The sequence below is a fragment of the Sycon ciliatum genome, chromosome 7, assembly GCF_964019385.1.
Source record: "Sycon ciliatum chromosome 7, ocSycCili1.1, whole genome shotgun sequence".
NCBI classification, from domain to species: domain Eukaryota; kingdom Metazoa; phylum Porifera; class Calcarea; order Leucosolenida; family Sycettidae; genus Sycon; species Sycon ciliatum.
In genome coordinates this window covers 10,942,363-10,964,801 of record NC_088649.1, presented here as the reverse complement: position 1 = coordinate 10,964,801, position 22,439 = coordinate 10,942,363, and the positions used below count along the sequence as shown (strand labels likewise).

The following is a 22,439-nucleotide window of genomic DNA, read 5'->3' as shown; positions in this document are numbered from 1 at the left end:
TTCAGAAATAGGTATTCCAGGTATGGCCTGTATCTGTAGTTGTGTGCTCGGTCAAAATATTTTCTTACCTGGACACATTGATACCAACAGATTCAGAAAAACATAACTTGCACATACAAAATGTGTCTTAGTTTTATGCTATAGGTCCATCATTACCGACGAGTACCCCGCGCATACATTAGATGCCTGGTACACAAAGGGTTAAACAATATTTTAAGAAGAGATTTATGTTGGATTTCAAGTTTGTTCACAAGATGTTGACTTAGACTACACCAAGACTGACATGCATACTGGAAAATAGGTAATAGATACGAGCGATAAAACATAGAACGGCATGTATTTGGCAAATGAGAACGATGAGGATATAGTATGCCGAGAACACTACTAGTTTTCTTGCAAATATAGTCTACATGAGGAGCCCATGTTAGACAGTCGTCAATAATTATACCAAGGTGCTTATGTTCATGGACAATTTCTATGGTCGATGAGCTGCCAGGACATGATAAAGACACATTGCAGAACTGATCACTAGCACCGCTACAGAAGAACATCACTTTGGTCTTACTAGTGTTCGGTCTCAGCTTCCAAGTCGACATCCAAGAAATGGTGGAGTTTATCTTTTTCTGGAGGTCATTGACTAGCAATTGCTTGCAACTACTTGAAGCGGAAACTGTGGTGTCATCGGCGAACAGTGAAACATTAGGGACAGACATCGGTAGATCATTGACGTAGACTAAAAAGAATAGTGGCCCCAGGATTGACCCCTGTGGCACACCAGAATTAATTCCCTGGGGAGACGAGAGGGTGTTGCCGACGCGTACAGCCTGTAGCCTGTCAGTTAGGTAGCTTTCAAAGAAACAAAGCAGGTTGCCACCAATGCCATAGGCACCCAACTTGGCAATCAGGCCTCTATGCCAAACAGTGTCAAAGGCTTTCGGTTAATACATTGCATGCTAATTGCATGCTAATCATAATAAGAATTAGAAAAATATACAGCGTGCCAGAATCAACCCTGTCCTGTGTCGAAACTGTGTCGTGTGTTTGTTGCTTGTGTTTGCGGTCGCATTCACCCGGTGTGGGCCGATCAATAGTTTACAGATAACTGGCACTATCCTCCCTACCGGCTTGTGTGATCTTCAGTAAAATCTGTAATGGCGACCACTCGACCATGGCGACCACATTTCCTTATCACGGACGCATTCACATTCAAAACAGCTTTGATAAGGCAACCGCTCAACGCGACCGACGACCACGCGACTGCGTTGCACAGTGCTAGTACATGTAAATGTACGCATTGCATGTTGCACCATGCATGGTAGATCTACACATCAGTGCAGGAAGTGTAGATGTGCATGGTGCATGCACGGCACTTGACAGGTCTGGGGACCCCATGTACATGAGTCGTGCTAGAGTAGCATAGGCGTGTGCACTGTGATACACTGATCAAAATGATCATGTGGATATGGTCACGTGACCCACTGAACCTGGATAAGAAGACCACCTGGCCACGGCGACCATTTTTTCTCGTCCCTTGAGGGGTCGCCTTAGACAGGTTTCACTGTATTTGCGCTAAGAGTAGATGCTGACACTGCATTTCACTGCATTTCCTGTTCCTTTGATGTGTTTATCTGTGATGCGGTGTATGTAGCTCAAATCCAACCCTGACAACCCTGACTGGACTGCAGCCATGCGAAGCATGCCGCTTCCTCGCCTGCCACAAAACGGCTTGCATGTAAGATACTTACAATGTATGCTGCTAGGTGCCGGTGTGTGTGTGTGCGCGCGCGTGTATGTGTGTGTGGATTATAGAGTTATGATCTGTTTCATTCAGAATAAGATCCGCTTTCGTTGCTATAAAGAGAAAATCTGTGGGTGTACATGCAGTGCATTTGCAGATTTGCGTGCTTTCTCTTCCGACGGTCGTATACATGGCACATGGTACATGGTATGTTTAGCCCGGATTTAGCTGGTATGCACCAGACCTGAGAAATGCTCCCCTTGCCCGCTGAAGCTAGCTTGAACTTGGCTCTCTTGTGAAAGTCATTGTCATCATAGATTGGGCAATGGCGATCACAGGCGCGAGCGGTTCACAAACCGCTTTTGGTCAAAATTCTACAGGATCAGGGCAGATCGCAGGAGTTGTCCGACTTTAGTGCCCAACTTTGCCGGCGGTCCCTTGCGATTATTTACTGTATGATTTTGTTACGACTGAACTGGTTCACAAAATCGCAATGGGCCGGGAGAGGTTGCAAGAGGCCCACCGCCGGTGACTTCCGGCGCGTACCGGCGATATGTGAACCAACCCTAAGGTAGACCACCGATGTCCCTCTCATTTCCAGGAGCGTGTCGCAGCTATTAATACTACCACCACAATCGGTGCCCTACTGGATTCTTTAAAAAAATGTGCTCTCTTTTTCTGTTTGCAGACCTGGCTCTTTCTTTTCCCAGAGCGTGTACTTCCACAAGCGCAGGACTTCCACACCACATTGATGAAGGTTGGCCCGCCCATGGGACTCAACATTATTAGTGCAAACGTTCTCCGCTTGGACAGAGACAGCCCTGGCAGATATCAGGAAGTAATTGCCCACGAGCTGCCTAAAAAAAATTACCAGCTGGTAAGTGGATCTGGTGCCTCGAGTATTTAGTGCAGCGGAGAAGAGATTGTGCAGCTCACTTTAGGACATACAGTCTGACCTTAGCTGAGCTGGGGTGAGGCAATTCCTCTTTTATTTATTTGCTTTCTGGTCTCCATGTCAGTAGTCTTCCCACGCCTGCTGTGTACAGTATTGGTGTAGTGTTTTGCTAACAACAAAAGTATGCAGCTCTGCATGTGGTGACGGTCTATGACCATCATATCGCTGGATGCTCCTGTTCACTACTGGCATAAGCTGAGTAGGTTTCTGTTACTACTCCACTGCTCGCTAACAATTTTGGGAGCATACAGCATGAACACCAAGGCTGTGAGTTTTTGCCGTCAAATGACCCCATAACACAGTTCATGTGCTCCTATGGTGTTCCTGTAAAACATGTAATTTTAGGTGCATTAACCCTTTTACCAGCCCCATCTCGAACCGTAACATGGTACGGTTCGCTGCACTCCAATCAAGCGCGCCGTTCCCCGCCGCCGTAGCTCCGATCGACCCGCGGGTTTTTTTTGCGCTGGACAGCTGAGATCCCACTGAAAATTTTGATGTATGATATGGGTAGGTTGCCATTTGAAAGTACCGAGAACAAGTATGCTTTTCAGCGCAAACAATTGTCGCTGTTTCGATCGTGTTCTCGCTCAGTTTCTCTGCTTGTAGCGAAGATGTAGCTTGTTCTCGGTCATGTCGACGTCTGCTAGATGTGGTGGACGATTGATTGGAGAGTGTGGCATTTCATCGCGGAATGCGACTCGAAATTGAAAATTTATATCATCGCTGATCCCATCGCAGTATTCGCTCTCGAAACAGGAGCGAGAGGGAGGCAATTGTTTATCTCAAATATGTGACAATATGACCATATCCCTGGTATGTTGTTGCTCTTCATGCACTGAGACAGCGCTTGTTTTGTCCCCATGTTCCCAGTATATGAGCACAAACTAATTCTATTTGTTTGTGATACCCTGGTTGGTCAGAAATATGCACAATTGGCGCGTATGGCCTTCATATACTACTGCATACTGTCCCAATATCCATGTGAGTGCAGTGCAGTGATACATATGTAGTCAGGAAAACACACCTTGCATATACAAAAGTTGGCTAGATTTCATACCATGGTTGCTTCTTTGGCTGCGATAGCCCCTTACATACATTAGATGGCTGGGTTTTCTGATTTCCCAGGCATTCGCACAGCACAGCACGCAACCACAGATGGTCGATTTCACAATTCGCTCACCAGCAATGGAATTTCATGATCTGGAGCTTCCTGAAAAGCTTGTGATCTCCTCAATCCAAAGATAAAGACTTAGAAACTAAGCAGAAGCAACAGAAGCTCCTCCAAGTCTCTTGAGTGCAGCTCTGTTGCGCCTGAAGGAGATACACCACCCACAGCAACAATTTCCTTCGCTTCGCCTTTTACTCAACACTAAACAACGATTCAAAAAAGTTCTTCGTGCTGCTGAAGCTCAAGCGGTCATCTTGACTCTTGGTACCCATCTCGCATGGGCTGCACTGTGGAAACCCCGTGCGCACGCGAGCCCTACTTGAAAATTTCAAAATTCTCAAGTTCAGAAGTATGCAACAGCGTTCCGGTCTAAGCCGCTTGGGTATTTCGCATCGCGCTGCCACAAATGACACACCGCTGGAAAGGTCTTTTTCCTTACCTTTCCAACAAGCTATCGTTTTGTAAAAATCAAAGAAAAGACTAAGCAGATACGAAGATTTGTACTGTGATCTATGCTCAATGCGTACACAGTGCGTGTTTAGACGAGTTACTCGTCCTTGGGAAATCACTACAGTCCATTCAGAAAAAAGATGATAACCTAGCTTTTGGCCATGAATGGGTCAAATTTTGAGTTTTTGGTCTCAATTTTTTTGGCAATCCCCCATGGAATGTTCTTCCAATTGTGTTTTTGAAGTCTATTTCTCCAAAAAAGCAAGCCATAACAAGAATAGGATTTCGGCCAGGTTTTGCCCCCAAAGCACTGAATTGGGGAACAGCCATAAAAATCCAACCCGTGCACTCCACTTGCAGAACAGTACATTTGCGGTTCAAACCCCAATTGAGGTACCTTTTTGGACCCTTTTCAAGTTTCGAATCTCGCGCCACTGGCGAAATCACCAAACACTGGAACTCTCCGGGGCCAGCGCTAATCTATTTCTGAATAGACTGTATGGACGAGTATACTCGCCCTTGGGCTTCCAAGGGTTAAAATGTTGGTGCCAGGGAACTGCCAGGTTTCAGGTGTAATGTAGAATTAGGTGACCAGCGTTCCCTTCACATGACAGTGCATGCTCTAGTGCCTTTAGGTGTATTTTTAGTTTAGGTGCCTGTCTTTCTCTACCAAAATCACTGATTTAAGTAACACCGAAAATTACATGTTTCGCAGTATATTTTCTTGCTGCCAGTTGTTTCCTCCTTTCTCTAAAGCTGCTTTGAGGAGCCCCGCTTTTTGTGTGGATTTGTCTTTGTGCAAGTAGCACGTCTGTGTTCTTGTGCCTGTCCGTCTTGCCCTGGTCTTTGTCGTGTGCAGGTGTGCTGCATGTTGCCCAACAACCAGAAGCAGCGCTATGACACCATCAAGAAGCTAACGTATTGTGGACCAATACCAGGTGAGGAGGAGTACACCATAATTATAAACTTGTGCACGTGTGAATTGGCTAATCTCACCTTGGGCTTGGTCGTGGAGCCCAGTGCTCAACGTGATATTGTGTTCGTCTTTCGTGCGAGTTTAGCCCATTGCCACATACCAGCTCACCATTGTCCCACTGGAAGCTTTTTAACGAGCGAGAGATTGGCTTCGTGCGTCTTTTCTGTTATTGCCCTTCATTCAACGTTTGATTGGCAGCCGGCATCATTAGGGTAAGGGTGCGTTCTTAAATCTCCAAGGTTCGAGCGCTGTTGTTATATCCTCTCCGACTTTTAGGAAGCTCTCCAAGCTTCAGAGGTGGTTGAAACTTGGAGATCCCTGCGGTTTGGGATCAGTGCATGCGAACTACGGCTAAGAGTCACGTGTTCACCATGGATGTGCGCATTTGCCTTTTCGCACACGCACATGTGCGTACTACATTCAGCCCCTTTGGCGCTTCTTATTGCTTGACATGTGCAAAATATCTCCGAATTCTTCGAGACGCGTTTCGAATTTTATCAGTTTCTTCGACTTCTCTTTTCTTCTTCTCCGAGAAACTAGAGAATATAAGAACGCACCTTAACCCTATCTTTTCTCGTAGGCAAATTTTAACAAAAGGTATGCGGGCGGGCGGAAAAAACAGGATAGAAAAAACAAGAACAATTTCTACTGAAAACTGTATACATTTTTTTCGTGTGTGTGATTCCTACAAGACACTGCGTGTACAGTACTCGTCCCATAGCATGCACATGATTGTACTACATTATCACACCAGCCCACGAGTAGTTCGAAGTGATAGGCAAAGTGCAACAATAATGGAGTATAGAATTTGATGACGAGATGGCGAAGAGAACATACATGTATCTGCTATTGCATCAACAAACGCTTTCCCACTCTTCTTTTTTATAGGCTGTCGAAGTGCCTACGTCATGCTGCCTGAAAATTCGTAGTTAGGCGAAGCGGTGACAAAACAAAAGTCGCATCACCTGCGCTTGTCGTGTTTCCAACGGTCACGGCATCACTTTGACTGGGGCACGCTGGTGCAAGATCGCGAGTTCAAATTTTGTTTTACTTCAAAAAGTTTCTCCTTCGCTCTCAAGCCATCGTGGAGTGTTTTCCTGCTGAGTGCTCACCAGCACCCGAGAAAAAGGAATTCTGATTTTCGCTTGCCGCTGGACAATGAAACGAGCCCAGAGTTGGTTGGTCTCAGAACTAAAATAAATCAGCAATCGCTGCGATAGAAATAACAGAGACACCCATCATTGCTTCTTGGTCGGTGACTACATGTAAGGCCGAACGACAGTACAGGCACAGCAGTGGCCAAGCAAAAAATCAGCTACGGCTTCTCCTTCTCCATAAAGCGAAAACTACAAGCTCCGCGACAAGTAGCAGTTAGAAATAAATAATCAACGCTCGCGCGCTCCTCAGTCAAAATGATGCTGCAGCTGTGTTCACTGCATGCTGCTGTGCTGGCACTGGAAACACGACAAGTGCAGGTGACGCGACTTGTTTGTCACCACTTGGCCAAGTAACTACGCGTTGTCAAGAAGCTGTTACGTCAGACTTTGGCGGCCTATTTCGTTCAACGTTCTTATGTCCGCTTCGTCAATACTTTTGATTGCACTAGTTTGTCTCCACGCCGCTCATCCTTTCCTCGCCATGTGTCCATTGTTTAGATTTTCTGCTCGCGTAAGATCTTAGACTTCTTTCCGCAGATGCCAATAGCCACGAAACTTCGACTTGCGGTATTCCTGCGACCCGCGATGCTCAGGAAGTGAAAGACTGAAAGCTTGTTGCAGCAGCCTTCATCGCCGAGAACACACGGGGAGCACTACTTTGCTGCTGTGGTGCAAAAGCTTGCGATTTTTGATTGACGCATCTAGCCGCTGCAGCATTTACAGCGTACAAGCATGAACTTTTTTTCCGAGATTTCAGAAAACCTACGCACGCGGTGGCGAGAAGCATGGAAAAAAACAAGTGTGGCCTAATGGTAGTGACTACACCCAATTTCCAAAACTTGCTCCGATCGCTTCGATTTTGCTCCCATTCGATTCTCCCAGGCGTAGTACATAGGAAATCTGTAAGTATTATTCGAATCGGCCCAGCCATTCTTGAGTTATAGTCATTTGAAGTGCGCCAACTTGGACTTTTGCTGGAAACAGAAATGAATGGGAGCGATGGGAGAATCGAGAACGACCGCACAGTCCGTGCATGCAGTACAGTGTACAGTGCACACGCCTCGTCACTCGAACTGCGCGTACGAAATTGCATACTTAGGTATGCTGGCGCAGAACAAATTCGCTCGTAGAGGAAGACGAAAGCGTCTCACCGCCTTGTAATTTCACATGGCCAGTAGTTTTTCGACGCTGAAGACGATGGAATAGTCCGCGACGCTGCGACCCGACCAGAACAACCCGAAATTCATACCCTGAAAAAGCGCTGAGCGCAGAGCTCCTAAATTTTGTCGTATGGAAACGGGACTTCGGGTCTCAAGGGCACGAACATCTTCTCTCTCAGATAAAGCAATTCACTCGGTGCGATATTCTACAATTTGACCTGGCCACGCCGAAATGCACTGCCATGTCGGATTCTCCCATCGGAAGTATAGAAACTTGTTTCCAAAAAATCAGCGTCTGGGTGCGAGGGAGTAAAGTCACTACTAATGGCGCATATTATGGCCGGACTTATTCCTGTAGAAGCCGATGTCAGGGCTAGGCTTCTGTTCACATCAGCTATTTCTGTGTTTGTCAACACTAAAACCAGACTTAGATGCTGACAGTGTAAATCAGGCTTGTATTCAAAACAGGCTTCTACATTATTATCTCCTTGGCTTCACCACTGACACTTCAGTACTCCAACTTCTCTGGCTTGTGTCTCATTTCAGTTCTTTCTCAGTGCGTCTTGTCCAAGACCGTCTCCGGCAAGAAGCTCATGTCGGCATGCACCAAGATCGCCATGCAGATCGTTGTCAAGCTGGGCGGCGCCCTGTGGCATGCGGAGCCGTGTGGTATTTTTTCTAGTGCCATGACCGTCGGGTTGGACGTGTACCATCAGAGGGGACAGAACTCCATCCTTGGCTATGTGGCAGCTCTTACCCCGGGCCAGGACAGGTAAGGACAGTCTAGTGTGCTAACTGTTTACTTGTTACTAGGGATTTAACGGGCCATGAATTTTACCAAAGAATAATCTAGCCAATTTCACTCGAGCGAACGAACGATTATTCTACTAAGTATTGGAATACGAAGTGTGAGTAGAGTCTACCATGGTCTATCGTGCATAGTCTACTAGTACGCCGTGAGAGACTTGCTCAATGAGAACTGTCACACTGGTTTAGTGTTGCATTTTAGCGTTGTCGGCTCTTACCTCCATTCACACTTTCTTGACAAGAGCGTCATGCTCAAGGTGTATTTTCTCCGTCTCGATATCTTCTCTTATTTGGTAGCGTGCTTTCAAAAAAAATTGTAAGTGAAGCGTGTGGGTACAGTGTGTGCTGCATCCCACTAGATTGTGCTTGGCAGGAAGAGCACCTTGAAGTGATAAGTCACGTTTCTTCGTGGACCTTTTTTTCCTTTCCCTCGAACTAATTATTAATATTTCCTCTTTTTTGTTGCACTACCATAGGTTCTATTCCAAAGCTTTTGTTCAATGCGAGAGAGAAGAGAATATGAATCAGCTGCATCAGCCTACCGTTCGTAAGTGACAGAAAACGTGGTGTTCTTTGCATTCCCGTCTTGAGCTATTCCCTACTGGTGTATATGTCCAGACGTGCCGGCATAAGGCTTGTCTTTTCTAGCTCGCAAGCCTTTTGTTTCGCTGTGAGAGAGACAGTCGTCATGTCCTGGCTACAGAATTCTTCAGTTTTTGTCGTGTGAGCAGCTTGACTATGCCCCATGATAGACTAGCTATCAGGACTGTGATATCCGCTTTTGTTAGTGTCTTTGTTGTTGTTGTTGTTGAAAAGGAACTCTATAATGTGCTGTGCATCCTGTAATGTGTATTATGAGCGAGGCGGTGCTCTTTGTGTAATTCGACTCTTCCTTGTCTTAGATGCTCTACAAGCTTACTATCAACTACACGGAAGATACCCGAACAACATTGTCGTGTTCCGCGATGGTGTCGGTGATGGTCAGGTATGTCTTGTTGTCCTACAAATTCCCTTTTTGTTCTATTTGGATCTGCCAGCATAAAGCACTCTTCATCTAGCCTTCACACTTGATGTTGCGCTTTGAGAGGGACATTGGTCATGCCATGGCCAAATAAATCTTCAGTTGGTTTGGGTGGGCAGCTTGACTAGTACCCTTTAATAGGCTAGCTCAATCAGGACTGTGACATTGCTTTGCTTTCACTTGTAGGAAGTTGTACCACGCAGGGTGTAACTTCTCCGTCTACTTTTCCAGCTTATTGAAAGATGATCCGTAGTCTCTTTCCAGCATTGGCTGCAGCTGGCCACAACTTTACAATGTAGATATCCAGCTGACTTGATGTGGTGCCTTAGGCCGCAGTCACACATGACAACACAACACCAATGTTGGCACACCAGAGCCATCACCCTACATGTTCTGCAGGGCGATGGCAAAAGCTGTTCCTTAGAAGCGGAAGGTCTGTTCGCTTTTCTTCCCCGCATAGCAGAACTCAACCTTCTCCTAAAAAGTGCATGTGTTAATAAGAACACAGAATTTGAAGATAAAAAGCTTGGCTGCTAAAATATGTTCTGGTGACGGGTTCTGGTATGTGTGTTTGCTTGCTATTGCACTGCTCTGTTGCAGCTCCCTCTGGTGAGGAGCCACGAGTGCGCCCAGTTCCTGGACGCCATCCAGGCAACAGCCTCCCACAAGTAAGAGGTGCCACAGGTGTTGGCTTCGCTGACATATTCTGCTTACATGTGTCTGTGTATGTGTCTGTGTAGTACTGGTCACTGAAGGTTAGACCCATTGTTGAGACTTCATATCTGGCACGCTCAAGGCTGTGCATTGTACGCCCCTCGAACCTGTGTTCTTCTGTGGAATAAGGAACTTGTCGTCACAGCCAACAGGGCTGCACGGAAACGACAAACTATAGGGTGCTCCTCCCATAGAGGAGCACACATTCTAGAATTGTATACCGCACAGCCAAGAACGCGCCGTCATCAAATATACTCTTGAATCTATGTACAGTTGAGTCACCGTGTATACATCTGAGGTGTGCTATGCTTGGTAAAATTCTAGCCTGTTCGTTCTTCAGCACATGACAGTACTGTATTGCTTGAAATGCATGTGCAGCTTATGGCCTAGTGCCCAGTAGTGGCTATGTATTGCTTCAAATGCATGTGCAGCTTATGGCCTAGTGCCCAGTAGTGGCTATGTATTGCTTCAAATGCATGTGCAGCTTATGCTACAGTCCATTCATTGGAAACTGGCACCTTAACTTTTTGGTATCTCTCTCTCGCATAGTTGTAGATATCGTGAAAACAACAGTACACCCTGCATTGTGTGACCCATGCGATTACTCCTTGCCACATTTGAGGCCAGAAAAGTCCAAGAACAGGGAAATAGAAATTCAGCCAGGTTTTACAAAATTAGGACAGGTATGCCATGGCAAAATGTATGGAGAAGCAGATCCAAAACCCAGATTTTTGAGATTTAAAGTGGTTTTTTGATCCTCAATTCGGCCCAAATCCGACTTTCAAAAGCCAGCAAGCCAGTTTCCAATGAATGGACTGTAGTGGCTATGTGCTGTGAAGAATTCCAGTAATTGCAGTTGCTGGAACAGTGTCGCTCAATGAAATCCAGTCGTTCTCTCAAGTACACGCGCCGCCCGTTGTGCATCCCTAGACCTGTGAACACTTGGCTGCGAAAGTGGTGCAAGGCGCCAACTTGAGTGACGTGTATTTGCGTGCCCTGTCCCTGAGTGGACTTTCCTTGTTCACGTATATGCATGGTCGTTTAAGTGATGTTATTGCCGCTGCTGCTGCTATTTCTGCTCTGGCCCACACAGGATCGGTCTTACCTTCATGGTCATTCAGAAGCGTGTCAGCCAGCGCTTCTACTTGAACACAGGACCTGGCAGTTATGAAAACCCTAGGCCTGGAACAATCATCGACGATGTGGTTACTCGCAAGAAGTGGTACGTTTGCATTTCTTTCTCACTTCCAGTGGATTGCCCTGTTTTCATTAATGGTGGGGAAAGACGAGAAGCTTCTGCTTTTGTTGTTATTGCTTCACATGTCTTTGCTCAGCTCTTCACTATTCTTCAAACTGTTTGTAGCTATAGCACCATTTGCCCCCCCCCCCCCCCAAACACACACACACACACCTCTTCGATGAAAAATGGATACTGCTGCTACTGTGCATCATACTCGTGCTTGTCGTGAGTCTTTCGTGCTTCTGACTGACCTGGCTGCACCTGGATGATTCCAAAGGGCAGTCTTCATATGAGCACCTGTGTTAGTTGAGGAGAGGCAGGGGAGATGTTTTGGTGTTAGCTAACTTTGCTCTTGCTCTTTCTGCCGCTGCTGCTCTGTGCCCTATCCTGCCACCATGGTGTGGTGCACAGGTGTGACTTCTACCTGTGCAGTCAGTCGGTCAACCAGGGAACTGTCACGCCCACCCATTTCAACCTGATCTATGACACGGCCAATGTCGGAAAGGGATTTGATATCGACCTCCTTCAGCGATACGCCTACATCAATACCCACATGTACTACAACTGGCCGGTAAGAACGCACATCTCTACTGTTGTCTGCAGCTTCTTTTCTTCTGCTTTTCCTCACAGGACCCTTTTAAGCCACACGGCACATCTTGCTAAACATATACTACCTCCGGCACGCGAAACGTGGTGCCTTGTTATCTTATTTTCTGGTGGTACTACAAGACTGAGGTACGACCTACTTGTAGCTCGTTGCATCCAGGTACAGGAAGCCTAACGGCGGGATGGCAAGTGGCACGTGGCTCAAAGGTAGACGTTTTTTTGTTTGCTGAGGCAGGCCAGTCTCTCTGTACCAGCACAACGGTGCGCGCTTCAATCCTGCAGTCGTTGACGAAAGAGTTCAACATCTACAGCCGGGCAGCTACGCCGCTGATGCACAGGTGCGGGTGACGGGAGAGGGAAAGGACAAGCATTCCTTGACGGCATGGAGCAATGACTCGTGTCGTGTTCTAGTTTAAGTTTCTACGCCGTTAAGTCCTGTTGTGTAAACGTAAATATACGGCTGGTCTGCAGAGCCGTGTAGCGCAGTGGTGACGATGTGGAGTTGTGAATTATTCGCCACTCCGTTTCGTTGCAAGAGAACAAGTCCAATAGTCCTTATGCACATTGTACAGATGTACGAAGTTCTGTACTATGGCCGTAGGTGTGTACATACCCGGTTGGGTGTTCATTGTGTGCTATACATGCGCGTTTGACCCATTTAGCCTCACAATTCATGGCAAACGATCACTTTTCAAGCCTTCTTCACTTTGGGATTGAACTAACGACTAGCTAGATCTCTGCCGGAAAAAGATTTCGTATGAAATGCCTTCATGGCCCATTTCATAGTGGAAATAGCAGTAAACACAATAGGGTCCTGCACATTCAACACCCAACCGGGTCTACGGGATTCTACAAGATTATACGGGATTTCGTGCATCTGTACAATGTGCATAAGGCCTATGGCTTCGCCGTTGTGCTAGCCATGTATTTCTTCGGTCTGCCATAACCATGATAACTCCTGGAGGACACAGCGATGAAGCGCCAGGCGAGTTGCAAAAACGTTTCAAAAATTGCTTTGCTGCTAGTGTTGTTTCCGCATTCACAACAGGTCCAGCACGCGCGGTTCTTCCTCGCGGCTGAACTGCAGATAGGGTTGCCTTTGAAATGTTCGTTTGTACCCGTCTCTGGCCTGATTTTGATGGCCAATAGCTTAAAATTTTCAGTAGGAAAATTAGAAGAACTTCTCCGAGAGACTTTTCAATTTTAGTACAATAATCCTAATCAGAATTACGCCTGCACCAACTGATACTTTGGCTCCATATGTGCGCCAAACTGTATCGATTAAAACGAAAGACTCTCGGAGAAATCCTTACAATGGGTATTGAGAGTATGTTCCTAGAGTTTCAGAGGCCTAGGCAAAAGCATTGGTACAAATGAATATTTTGAATGCACCTCACTTTCAAGTTTTCAGAGATATCTGCCTGATTGCATGTACACGATTCTGGCATGCTGGCTGGCTCCTGTGACAGTGGCCTGTCCAAAATGGCGCCCACGCGTTTGTGTGATGCTGTGAGCCCTGACATTGCTCATGCAATCCATATTCGGCAATGCACTTGGAACTTTACGAGCCAGCAATGTTTACCACCCTGTGTTCTTCAAGAGCATGCTGTACTGTGGTTATAAAGTCTGGCCAACCACCTGTAGTGTTGTGTGGTGGCAACGCAACGTGCACCTGCGCTCTCCGGCTGTTTACTGAAGAGCTAGCCCAGTGGTTATGTTTTCTAATATTGATGAGTGCTCTGTTTGTGTGTGTATGTGTGCGTGTGTGTGTGTGCATATGTGTATGTGTGCGTGCACGTGTGCTCGTGATTTGTATGTATTGTAGGGTACGGTGCGTGTTCCAGCTCAGTGCCAGTATGCTCACAAGCTGGCCTATTTGGTCGGCGAGCACCTCGTCAGTATGCCGGATGATGCCCTCAACAATAGGCTCTACTACTTGTAGACGTGTGCTGCTACTTGTACTTTGTACGCGCCTTTCTGGATTCTCTACGTCGCGTCATCACGCCGTCCACAGTACCTGTGTAGTGTATAGCATCAGGATCCTCATCTCTTGATCAATAAATTGTGGTTTTCGGTGGCGAATTTAAGGGTGGTGACACCACTGTCGCCTGTGTCTTACTGTTTGGGTCTCGTCTTAGGTGACAACTTTGTTGTGTGTGGGTGTGTGGTGAAGTGATCGCTGCTGTCTAGTCATCCCCTACCCAATTTCTCCCTGTTCCTCATGTGTTGAGATTTGTCTTGATGCATGTATGTGCGTGTGTGCTTGTGTTTGTGTGTTATGCTTTTGATCCCAACCCGCGCATTTTTCAGTGATGATGGTGTGCTCCTGCTGCCGGCATGCAATGCATTTTACATCTTCCTTCCTTTTTCCCTTCTATGATGGCTGGCTTCATGCTGGAGTGGCCATACACGCCCAGTCCTTGGGCAGTTTGTGTGCTGTTATCTACTCTCTCCCTTCGTGAGAGATTTTTCTCCTTTCATGGCGTTCTTTACCCTCTCTTTTTTGAGTCGACCCTGACACAAAGCGTAAGGTGTCTATGCTTATGCATGTACCTCATCTAACCAAGAACAAGAACGGCCATTTTTTTCCTATCTCTGGCTACCGTGTGCAAACTCGCTGTCTAGCTTCCCCGGTGCATTTCTTTTTCTTTCTTTTTTCATTGATTTGCGTGCGAGTTTGACGTGGGCCACTACAGAATGCTGACGGCAGCACAGTCATTGTTGGTTTTATATGCGTTGCGTGTCGCCATTATGCTGCTTTGTGTGTATGTTCTCCGTTTTATCCGACAGCGTGCGCCCTATCCTGTTTTTCTGGGCCCAAGCTTTTTTTCTCGTTGCGACGCTGTGTGCTGCTGCTGTTGTTCATGTTGCTTTATATGGCAGAATACGTTCCAGTTGATTTTCTGGTTTGTATGCTTGTGGTGGTGGTGCGTGTGCGCGCTCGCTACCTGCAGTGTTGCTCCATGAAGTCCTGCGAGTCGAGAGTAGGTTTGAGCCCTGCCCTGTGCAGAGACACCAGGCACGGGGACACAGCGTAGACGAGGATGCGGTCATTGACGCGCCTGGTCAGATTTCATTGGGCATCGCCGTAGCAGGCGCGTACACAGCTGCCCTTGGCAACTCCAAACGCGGCAGTGTACGACCGGATTGAATTGAGAGGGTCGTATATTATTGTTTGTACCCCAATCCACTTCACTCCACACCGGTGCGTTGGTGGCATGGTGTCATCTTGTTCAAAACCAAAATAATTACTTGATTCACTTCTAGCCGGCATCGGCACTCGAGTACGGGCGACTGCGACTTCCTACCGCCAACAAGGATTAACCCTCACACCACAGAAGAGATGAGCCAGTGGGGTGTCGCAAGCTTATATTGAACGTGAGCACGACATGATTATTGTGATCATGATGACGTATAACATAGTTCGCGTGAAATGATCGGACTGGGCCGTCTAAGGCCGCCCATCTGTAACATAGTATGATAGGAACAAATAACGCCATCTATCGGCTATGAAAGAGCGTTTGAAAGACGACCCATGGGGTCATGTAACAATCATAAAGGCTGGGTGTACCAGTACATTGCTATGGCAACTGCATGACCACTAAGTACTCGGTAGTACCCACAAGTATATTAATTGTATTGTCTGCGGCAGCCGATGGATGTGCACCATGCGGATTTCGTGCCCATCGGCCGAGCCCGTGCCTCCCCTCCGTCCGGTAGGCGTGGGCGGGTGGGAAACAAAATTGCGTGGCGAGCACTCGCAGCAAAACAGACAACTGGCAAAATTACACCAGCCAGCAGTAGATGAGCCGTCTACGGATGCATCCGCCAGGCGAAGGGTGGCTCATACGGGATGTCGTATGCGAGTGCGACCCGAATGCGGAACTCTGCAAGAGTGCGTGCTTGCGCAAGTCGGCTGCGGCGGCACGGCGGAGTGCGTATGGTCACCTAAAGTCATCTTGCGGGAATATTCCCCTGCGGGGGCGCGGCCCGTGGCGTGCTGGTTAACTACGGTTTGCGCAACGCAAACCAACATTTAACCCTCACACCACAGAAGAGATGAGCCAGTGGGGTGTCGCAAGCTTATAATTAGGGAGGTTCTGCTCTACGTTTTGGGAACGCGACGCAAAGAATCACGCGAACTTTCTTCGCGTTCCCGTAACGTAAAGAAATGCTGTTCTGCTCTACGTTTCACCTAGAGAAGTCACGTGGAATGTGTACTGGGAATTTCCCCTTCCATATTTGGCAGTTTTCTGCATGCAGTTGATCGATACCCACCAAATCCGTACGCATTTTCTCTGCGTGTGCCGCAACGTAGAGAACCTCATCTCCGCGTAGAAATCTGGAGCCAAAACACGCGAAGCCGTAGACTCTAACCCAGGCACCTGCTCTCTACGTGATTTCTCTACGTTTCACGTATAGCAGAACCTCTCTAGTATTAGGGAGGTTTAGTCCCACGTAATCCGTGGGTACTTTACGTGTGTGTACCACGTGATACTCAGTGACCCACGGCCACGTACAGACGTTTTCTGATTCACGACATACCGTGTATGGACTATGGAGGCTCACCCACGTTCCGCCAGAACGTGGGTGAAAATCAGAATGGAGCGCATTTTGCGAGCTGTGAGGGTGCTCAGCTGAAGAAATTTCCGAAGCACGAAATAAAAATATTCGATGAGCTTCTTAGGCCCGGGTAGCTTCGTCTTTGACCAGGTTTGGGCCTTTCGCTTCATGCTTTTGTTTGTTCCGTGTGACTAAACACAACATTGCAACGTGGATGCCCTTCCTCCACTTTACGTGGATCACCCACGTACGCGTTTCCGTTACGTGGGAACTAAACCTCCCTATTGAACGGGAGCACGACATAATTATGGTTATTGTGATCATGATGACGTATAACATAGTTCGCGTGAAATGATCGGACTGGGCCGTCTAAAGGCCGATTCACAATACAACTTTCTGCAACGCGACTTGCGACACATGCGACACACGGTTCACAATATTCATGTTTGCGACATCCTCATCATGATCATGCACAAGCAGTACTATGCACGTGCACCCAGGGTCGAAACTGTACTCCATTTGTGTGTGTGTCGCATGTCGCAAAAGTTGAACTTTCTTCAACTTCTGCGGCAGGTGCATTGCGGCAGCTCGCGACAGGCAGTTTCTTGTCGCAACTGTCGCAAATCGCGTGTCGCGTCGCAGAAAGTTGTATTGTGAATCGGCCTTAAGGCCGCCCATCTGAAACATAGTATGATAGGAACAAATAACGCCATCTATCTATCGGCTATGAAAGAGCGTTTGAAAGACGACCCGTGGGGTCCTGTAACAATCATAAAGGCTGGGTGTACCAGTACACTGCTATGGCAACTGCATGACCACTAAGTACTCGGTAGTACCCACAAGTATATTTAAAATTGTATTGTCTGCGGCAGCCGATGGATGTGCACCATGCGGAATTCATGCCCATCGGCCGAGCCCGTGCCTCCAAGAAAAGGGGGCGTGCGGTGCTTGCGACCCGTGGCTCAGTAACGCCGTGACATGCCTGCAGGCCTGCGAACGTACGTGCGGTAAGCTCCGCTGGACCACCGCCCGGCTGCCATCAAGGCATACTCCGGGGCACCTTGGTTCGCCATGTGCGTTGCGCCACCTGCACGGAGGGAGTGGCTACTGTAGCTGGGGCCCAGAACCCTGCGCAACACTGCGTTGATGTCATTGGGCGTGAGCCATCGTCCATTGCCGAACTTGAAGAGAGGTTGTTCGTCACTACCCCATGCGCATGATCTGACGTATGCCCCGAGGGCCAGGACGGGGCATATTTGCGGGTCTGCATGGCGATGCAGCACAACCTCGCCACCGCTTGTCAGCTGCGATGTCTTCGTGCGTTGAAGCCGTAAGCTGGCTGTGGCCTGAGAGAGCACGAGGTAAGCGCGCCTGAGAGTTTTCAGGGTACCCGACCCTGCTGGCGACGGGGACGTGTACTCGCTAACTCGCAGCACCATGGAATGCTGTCGTCAACGCGGCCCATAGCATGAGCGTGTCGCCAGGGCTATAAGCGGAACGCTGCAGGAAAAGATGTAGTGCCTTGAGTTGTACGGCGATGATAGCCTGTCTCCGAGGCTGGGCAGTTGCGTGTCGTGGGAGCGACGCGCTTTCTCTCTCCAGGCCTTTCACCAGAGCGGTGAGCCGGCTGGATGCAAGGACTTCCACAGGTCCTCCCCTGCAGAGGAGGTTGTATCTGACTGCGGCCTTGCTTTTCTGCGGATAGATGAGCGATCTGGGCTGGCGAGCCATCATGTGAGCGGTTGCATGCGGCAACGGCCAGCGAGCCTGGAATCAACACAACAAAGGACAAAGAAATTCAGTCAGTGCGAATGACCCTGCTTCGTGCGACCCACCCCCATGAGCGCAGTCATGATCCTAGGTGTAACGGGGCTCTCTGACCGGTGGAGGCCTACTGCCATGAGGCGTGCGGATTTTGCTTGCGGCTTGCCTTTTTGATTCCCGATCTACCGGTAAACGTGCCTATTGCAGTGGTCTCCCCAGGCAGCGGCGGGACCGAACTGCTCCCAAGAAAAGTGCAGGAGTCTAGGGGACCTGATTCAGTCCCTAAGCACACCGGGCGGCAAATCTAGAGGACTTGACTCGGTCCATAAGCATACAGGGATGCGATTCTAAAGAACTTGACAATCCGTGAGCACACAGGGTTGAGGCAGAAATGATAGCCAGTAACACCCCGGCGAGGGCTTAACAACTAGTGCAGAGGTGCAACGGGTGGGGCGTGGCAGTAGGCTGTGCGAACAGAGATACACAGCGGAAAAAGTGAAAAAAACCAAAAAGAAAACACGGGGGCAGACGCATAGTTCTGTGGTCTCAGGAGCAGAGTGTCCAATCTCGGTAACGGCGGACCCTGGATGGCGACTTCCTCACACTGCGGCGTGGATGTTAGCGAGTGACGATGGACTGAGGTCGGCCCCGGGCGCCAAGAGGCGGAACCGTGGGAACTGAGCGCGGGATAGGGCATCTGTGATACCGTTGTCTACTCCGGCGATGTGGCGGATAAGCAGACAGAAGTTGTGGCGAGCGGCCGTCTGGAGGGTGCTGCGTATGAGCGCCATGACTCCTGGGTGCCGGCAGGTGCCCGACTCCCAGGCAGCGCACACGGAAGCGTTGTCGCAGTGGAGCAGGATCTTCTTCTGCGTCCAAAGCGGTCCCCACAGCTGGCAGGCGAGGGAGATTGGCCACTGTTGTAACCTTAACTGCATGTATTCATCGATGTCTTGATTGTATAGCCCTCTCATCGATGTCTTAATTGTATAGCCCTCTCATCGATGTCTTGATTGTATAGCCCTCTCATCGATGTCTTGATTGTATAGCCCTCTCATCGATGTCTTGATTGTATAGCCCTCTCATCGATGTCTTGATTGTATAGCCCTCTCATCGATGTCTTGATTGTATAGCCCTCTCATCGATGTCTTGAGATTGTATAGCCCTCTCATCGATGTCTTGATTGTATAGCCCTCTCATCGATGTCTTGATTGTATAGCCCTCTTGCCTAATGAATCCTCACTTCTCTGTGTTCAGGTCTAGGTGCTGAAAGCATGGCCCCATAGGCCCCCTAGGCATTCTACCACCCAGCTCTATTCATGTCTGCTTCAGAGATTTGGCGCGTGCACGTGCAGCTGCATGTGTGTACTCTGCCGCTAGGTTCTGCGCTAGGTTCTACGCGTACAGGACTTGCTACTCTTTGCTACTCTTTGCACGCCAACTCTGTTCTACGGTACACATACTTCTGCTTTTGGGGATATAACCTGGGACTGGTTGTTGCTCTCGGGGAGTTCTCGGAGAGTTGTGGAAAGGAAGGCTTGCGTTTTCAAGGTGACTGGACTGTCTTGAGTTTGAGTGTGTGAACGGCGTCCGCCGAGTATAGACGAACCATAACAGCCACATCTCCCTCCACATGATGGAGGTGTATGGCGGCGTCTGTTGCGTTGCGGACCATGCGCCGGCGAACCAGCAACCTTGAAAGAAGCCACCGAAGCCTAGGCCGGATGCGTCCGTGAACAACTCAAGGTCTGGTGACCTAGACCACTCTGGGTCGCGCATGAGGGCTTTGCCGTTCCAGACGGGAAGGAATTCCTGCCACCACCGGATATCGGCTAGGGCATCGCTGCTCAGGTGGACGATGGGCGATGAACCGTGAGCGGAGGTGCATGCATCAAAGAGCCGTCTGGTAAAGGTGCGTCCAGCAGGAACAGCCTTTGCTGCGAAAGACAGGTGGCCCACTAGCGATTGGAGTTCCCGCCGTGAGGCGGTGTGGCGGGTAGACCATGACTGCAGCAGATGTTGCAGCGCGCGGAGCTTGTCAGTGGGAAGGCGGAGTTCCCCGGTGGCCGAGTCAATCTCGATGCCCAACACGGTGACGCACGTGGATGGACCCACCACCTTGTCGGTGCCAACTGCAGTGGGGACACCCAGGTTGTCGAACACCTGAAGGATCGTGGCCTTGTGGACTGCGGCTGTCGACGATGGCACCACAGTGGCTGGTGGTGATACCGAAACAAAGTCGTCGAGGTAGTGCTCGAGTGCGGGTATGCTGTACTTGTGGCGTAGGATCCACTCAAGCGCGTCTGCTAGGCGGTTAAACAAGCTAGGGGCGGACCGCAAGCCGAACGGCAAGACTGTGTCAAAGTAATACTTCGATCTCCATTGCATGCCAAGCAATGGCCAGTCGTCGGGGTGTACTGGACAGAGCCGAAACGCGTGCTCCAGGTCCACCTTGGTTATTAGTGCGCAGGGGCCTGTTCTGCGAACATGATCGGCAATGCAGTCGATCGTAATCAGTTTGAAGCGGTATTGGTCAGGGTCAATGAACGTGTTCAAGCTGTTCCCCTGCGGCGCGGAGAGGTGCATGATCAACCGGTGCCCGCCTGATTTTTTCGGGACCACCCCGACTCCTGATGTGCGGAGGCAGGCGAATGGCGGAGCTGTGAAGGGACCGGCTGTGTGGCCCCGCTGGCATTCGGTTGCGAGATATTGGTCAACGACTTCGGGGTGAGCTGTTGTAGAGGACAGATTAGCACTATGAACAGAAACATTACGAGGCCCGGAAAAACCAATGCGAAAGCCAAAACGCAAGTCATTAATCAAAGCAAGAACAAAAGAGGGGTCGGGGTGCGTGCGCAATTCATCATGCAATACATCAATGTGGATGGGGGTGTGCGGTGCAATATTATAAACGAGAGAGCTTGGAAGCTCAGGGCCCTACGCTATGCTTTTATGCTTTTTTGCCTAGCTCATCGTACATGTTATAAGAACTGATGGAATTGTCTTTTTCCGTTCATTGGCCACATCACTGTATTGCAAAAACGTTTCAATCGGTTTGAATATTATGAGTTAGGCAAAAGTATTTGCAGAATTTATTGCGGATTGTTGTTTCTCTAATAATCATCTACTTTTGTCTTGCTCCTTCTTTAATTTTTATCTCCTTATATTGTAAATCAACAAATTTTGGCCGATGAGAAATAGAAACCTCTCGATTAGAGAGGTTAAGATGCACGTTATTTCCGACGTGACGCGCAGTTTCACGTCAAATTTGAAATCGATCGGTATTTTTGCTCTCACATGCATCCATTGCTCAATCATGCATCATTTGCCTATATGACAAACGTTGGCCTGCGAATTACTTTGGCCGGTTGGTACCAAGCGGCGAAATCAGCGAAATTAAATCGCCAGCGATCATTAGTTGATTTTAATACAGGAATCGGATTTTCTGGCCTTTTTGTAGTAATACATCTACATGGACCTGGTGAGCCAATGACGACGCCGAATGCATGGTTGCCTGTGGAGCACATTACATAACTTTACAGTCTCCTAAAATACCTATCCTGTCCGACGGCAAAAGAGGCTGCAGATTTAGTTTTTCTGCGCGTCGACGGGATGTCTGTCCTGACGTTTCCTGGGACCGGCGCTGACTCTGCCGATCACGGGCATTCTGGACTCGACGGGTTGTCTGCCCTGACGATTCCGGGGACCGGCTTAGACTCTGCCGATCACGGGCGTTCTGGACTCGACGGGATGTCTGTCCTGACGTTGCCTGGGACCGGCGCGGACTCTGCCGATCACGGGCGTTCTGGAGTCGACGGGATCTCTCTTCCGACGTTTCCTGTGACCGGCGCTGAATCGCTCGTTCACGCTTATTTTGGAGACGACGGGATCTCTCTTCAAAAGTTTGTTTATGCTGACGCATCCTATCACCTATTCGGCGTCTATTCTAATTTAATTTCCTCCTCGTCTCCCTATTTCTTTCCAAATCTCCCTCTACATCAGGAAGTCGTACACATAATACGACGAATATTGGTACGGTACGGGACAGATACAGGAGCCGGTACATATTGTGGACAGCTGTTATGTACAATCCTGTAGAGCCTTTGTAGTCACAGAT

The 22,439-nt window shown here is 48.7% G+C and overlaps 2 protein-coding genes across 3 annotated transcripts in view; one reads left to right on the top strand and one right to left on the bottom strand.

Annotated features, from left to right (window-relative positions):
• LOC135820964 (piwi-like protein 1) overlaps window positions 1-14,894 on the top strand; it is a 37,345-nt gene extending 22,451 nt beyond the window's left edge. For both annotated transcript variants that reach the window (XM_065334022.1, XM_065334023.1), the window contains exons 9-18: window positions 1,649-1,732; window positions 2,427-2,615; window positions 5,174-5,252; window positions 8,154-8,379; window positions 8,891-8,961; window positions 9,317-9,399; window positions 10,036-10,103; window positions 11,243-11,371; window positions 11,801-11,960; window positions 13,821-14,894. In XM_065334022.1, coding sequence (XP_065190094.1) covers window positions 1,649-1,732; window positions 2,427-2,615; window positions 5,174-5,252; window positions 8,154-8,379; window positions 8,891-8,961; window positions 9,317-9,399; window positions 10,036-10,103; window positions 11,243-11,371; window positions 11,801-11,960; window positions 13,821-13,937 — 1,206 coding nt within the window. In that variant the 3' untranslated portion in view covers window positions 13,938-14,894. The remainder of the gene's footprint in view (window positions 1-1,648; window positions 1,733-2,426; window positions 2,616-5,173; window positions 5,253-8,153; window positions 8,380-8,890; window positions 8,962-9,316; window positions 9,400-10,035; window positions 10,104-11,242; window positions 11,372-11,800; window positions 11,961-13,820) is intronic.
• A 4,841-nt stretch (window positions 14,895-19,735) lies between these two features.
• LOC135821617 (uncharacterized) lies at window positions 19,736-20,908 on the bottom strand. Its single transcript, XM_065334614.1, has one exon. It carries the CDS (start codon window positions 20,906-20,908, stop codon window positions 19,736-19,738), a length of 1,173 nt encoding a protein of 390 aa, XP_065190686.1.
• Between the last annotated feature and the right edge of the window lie 1,531 nt (window positions 20,909-22,439).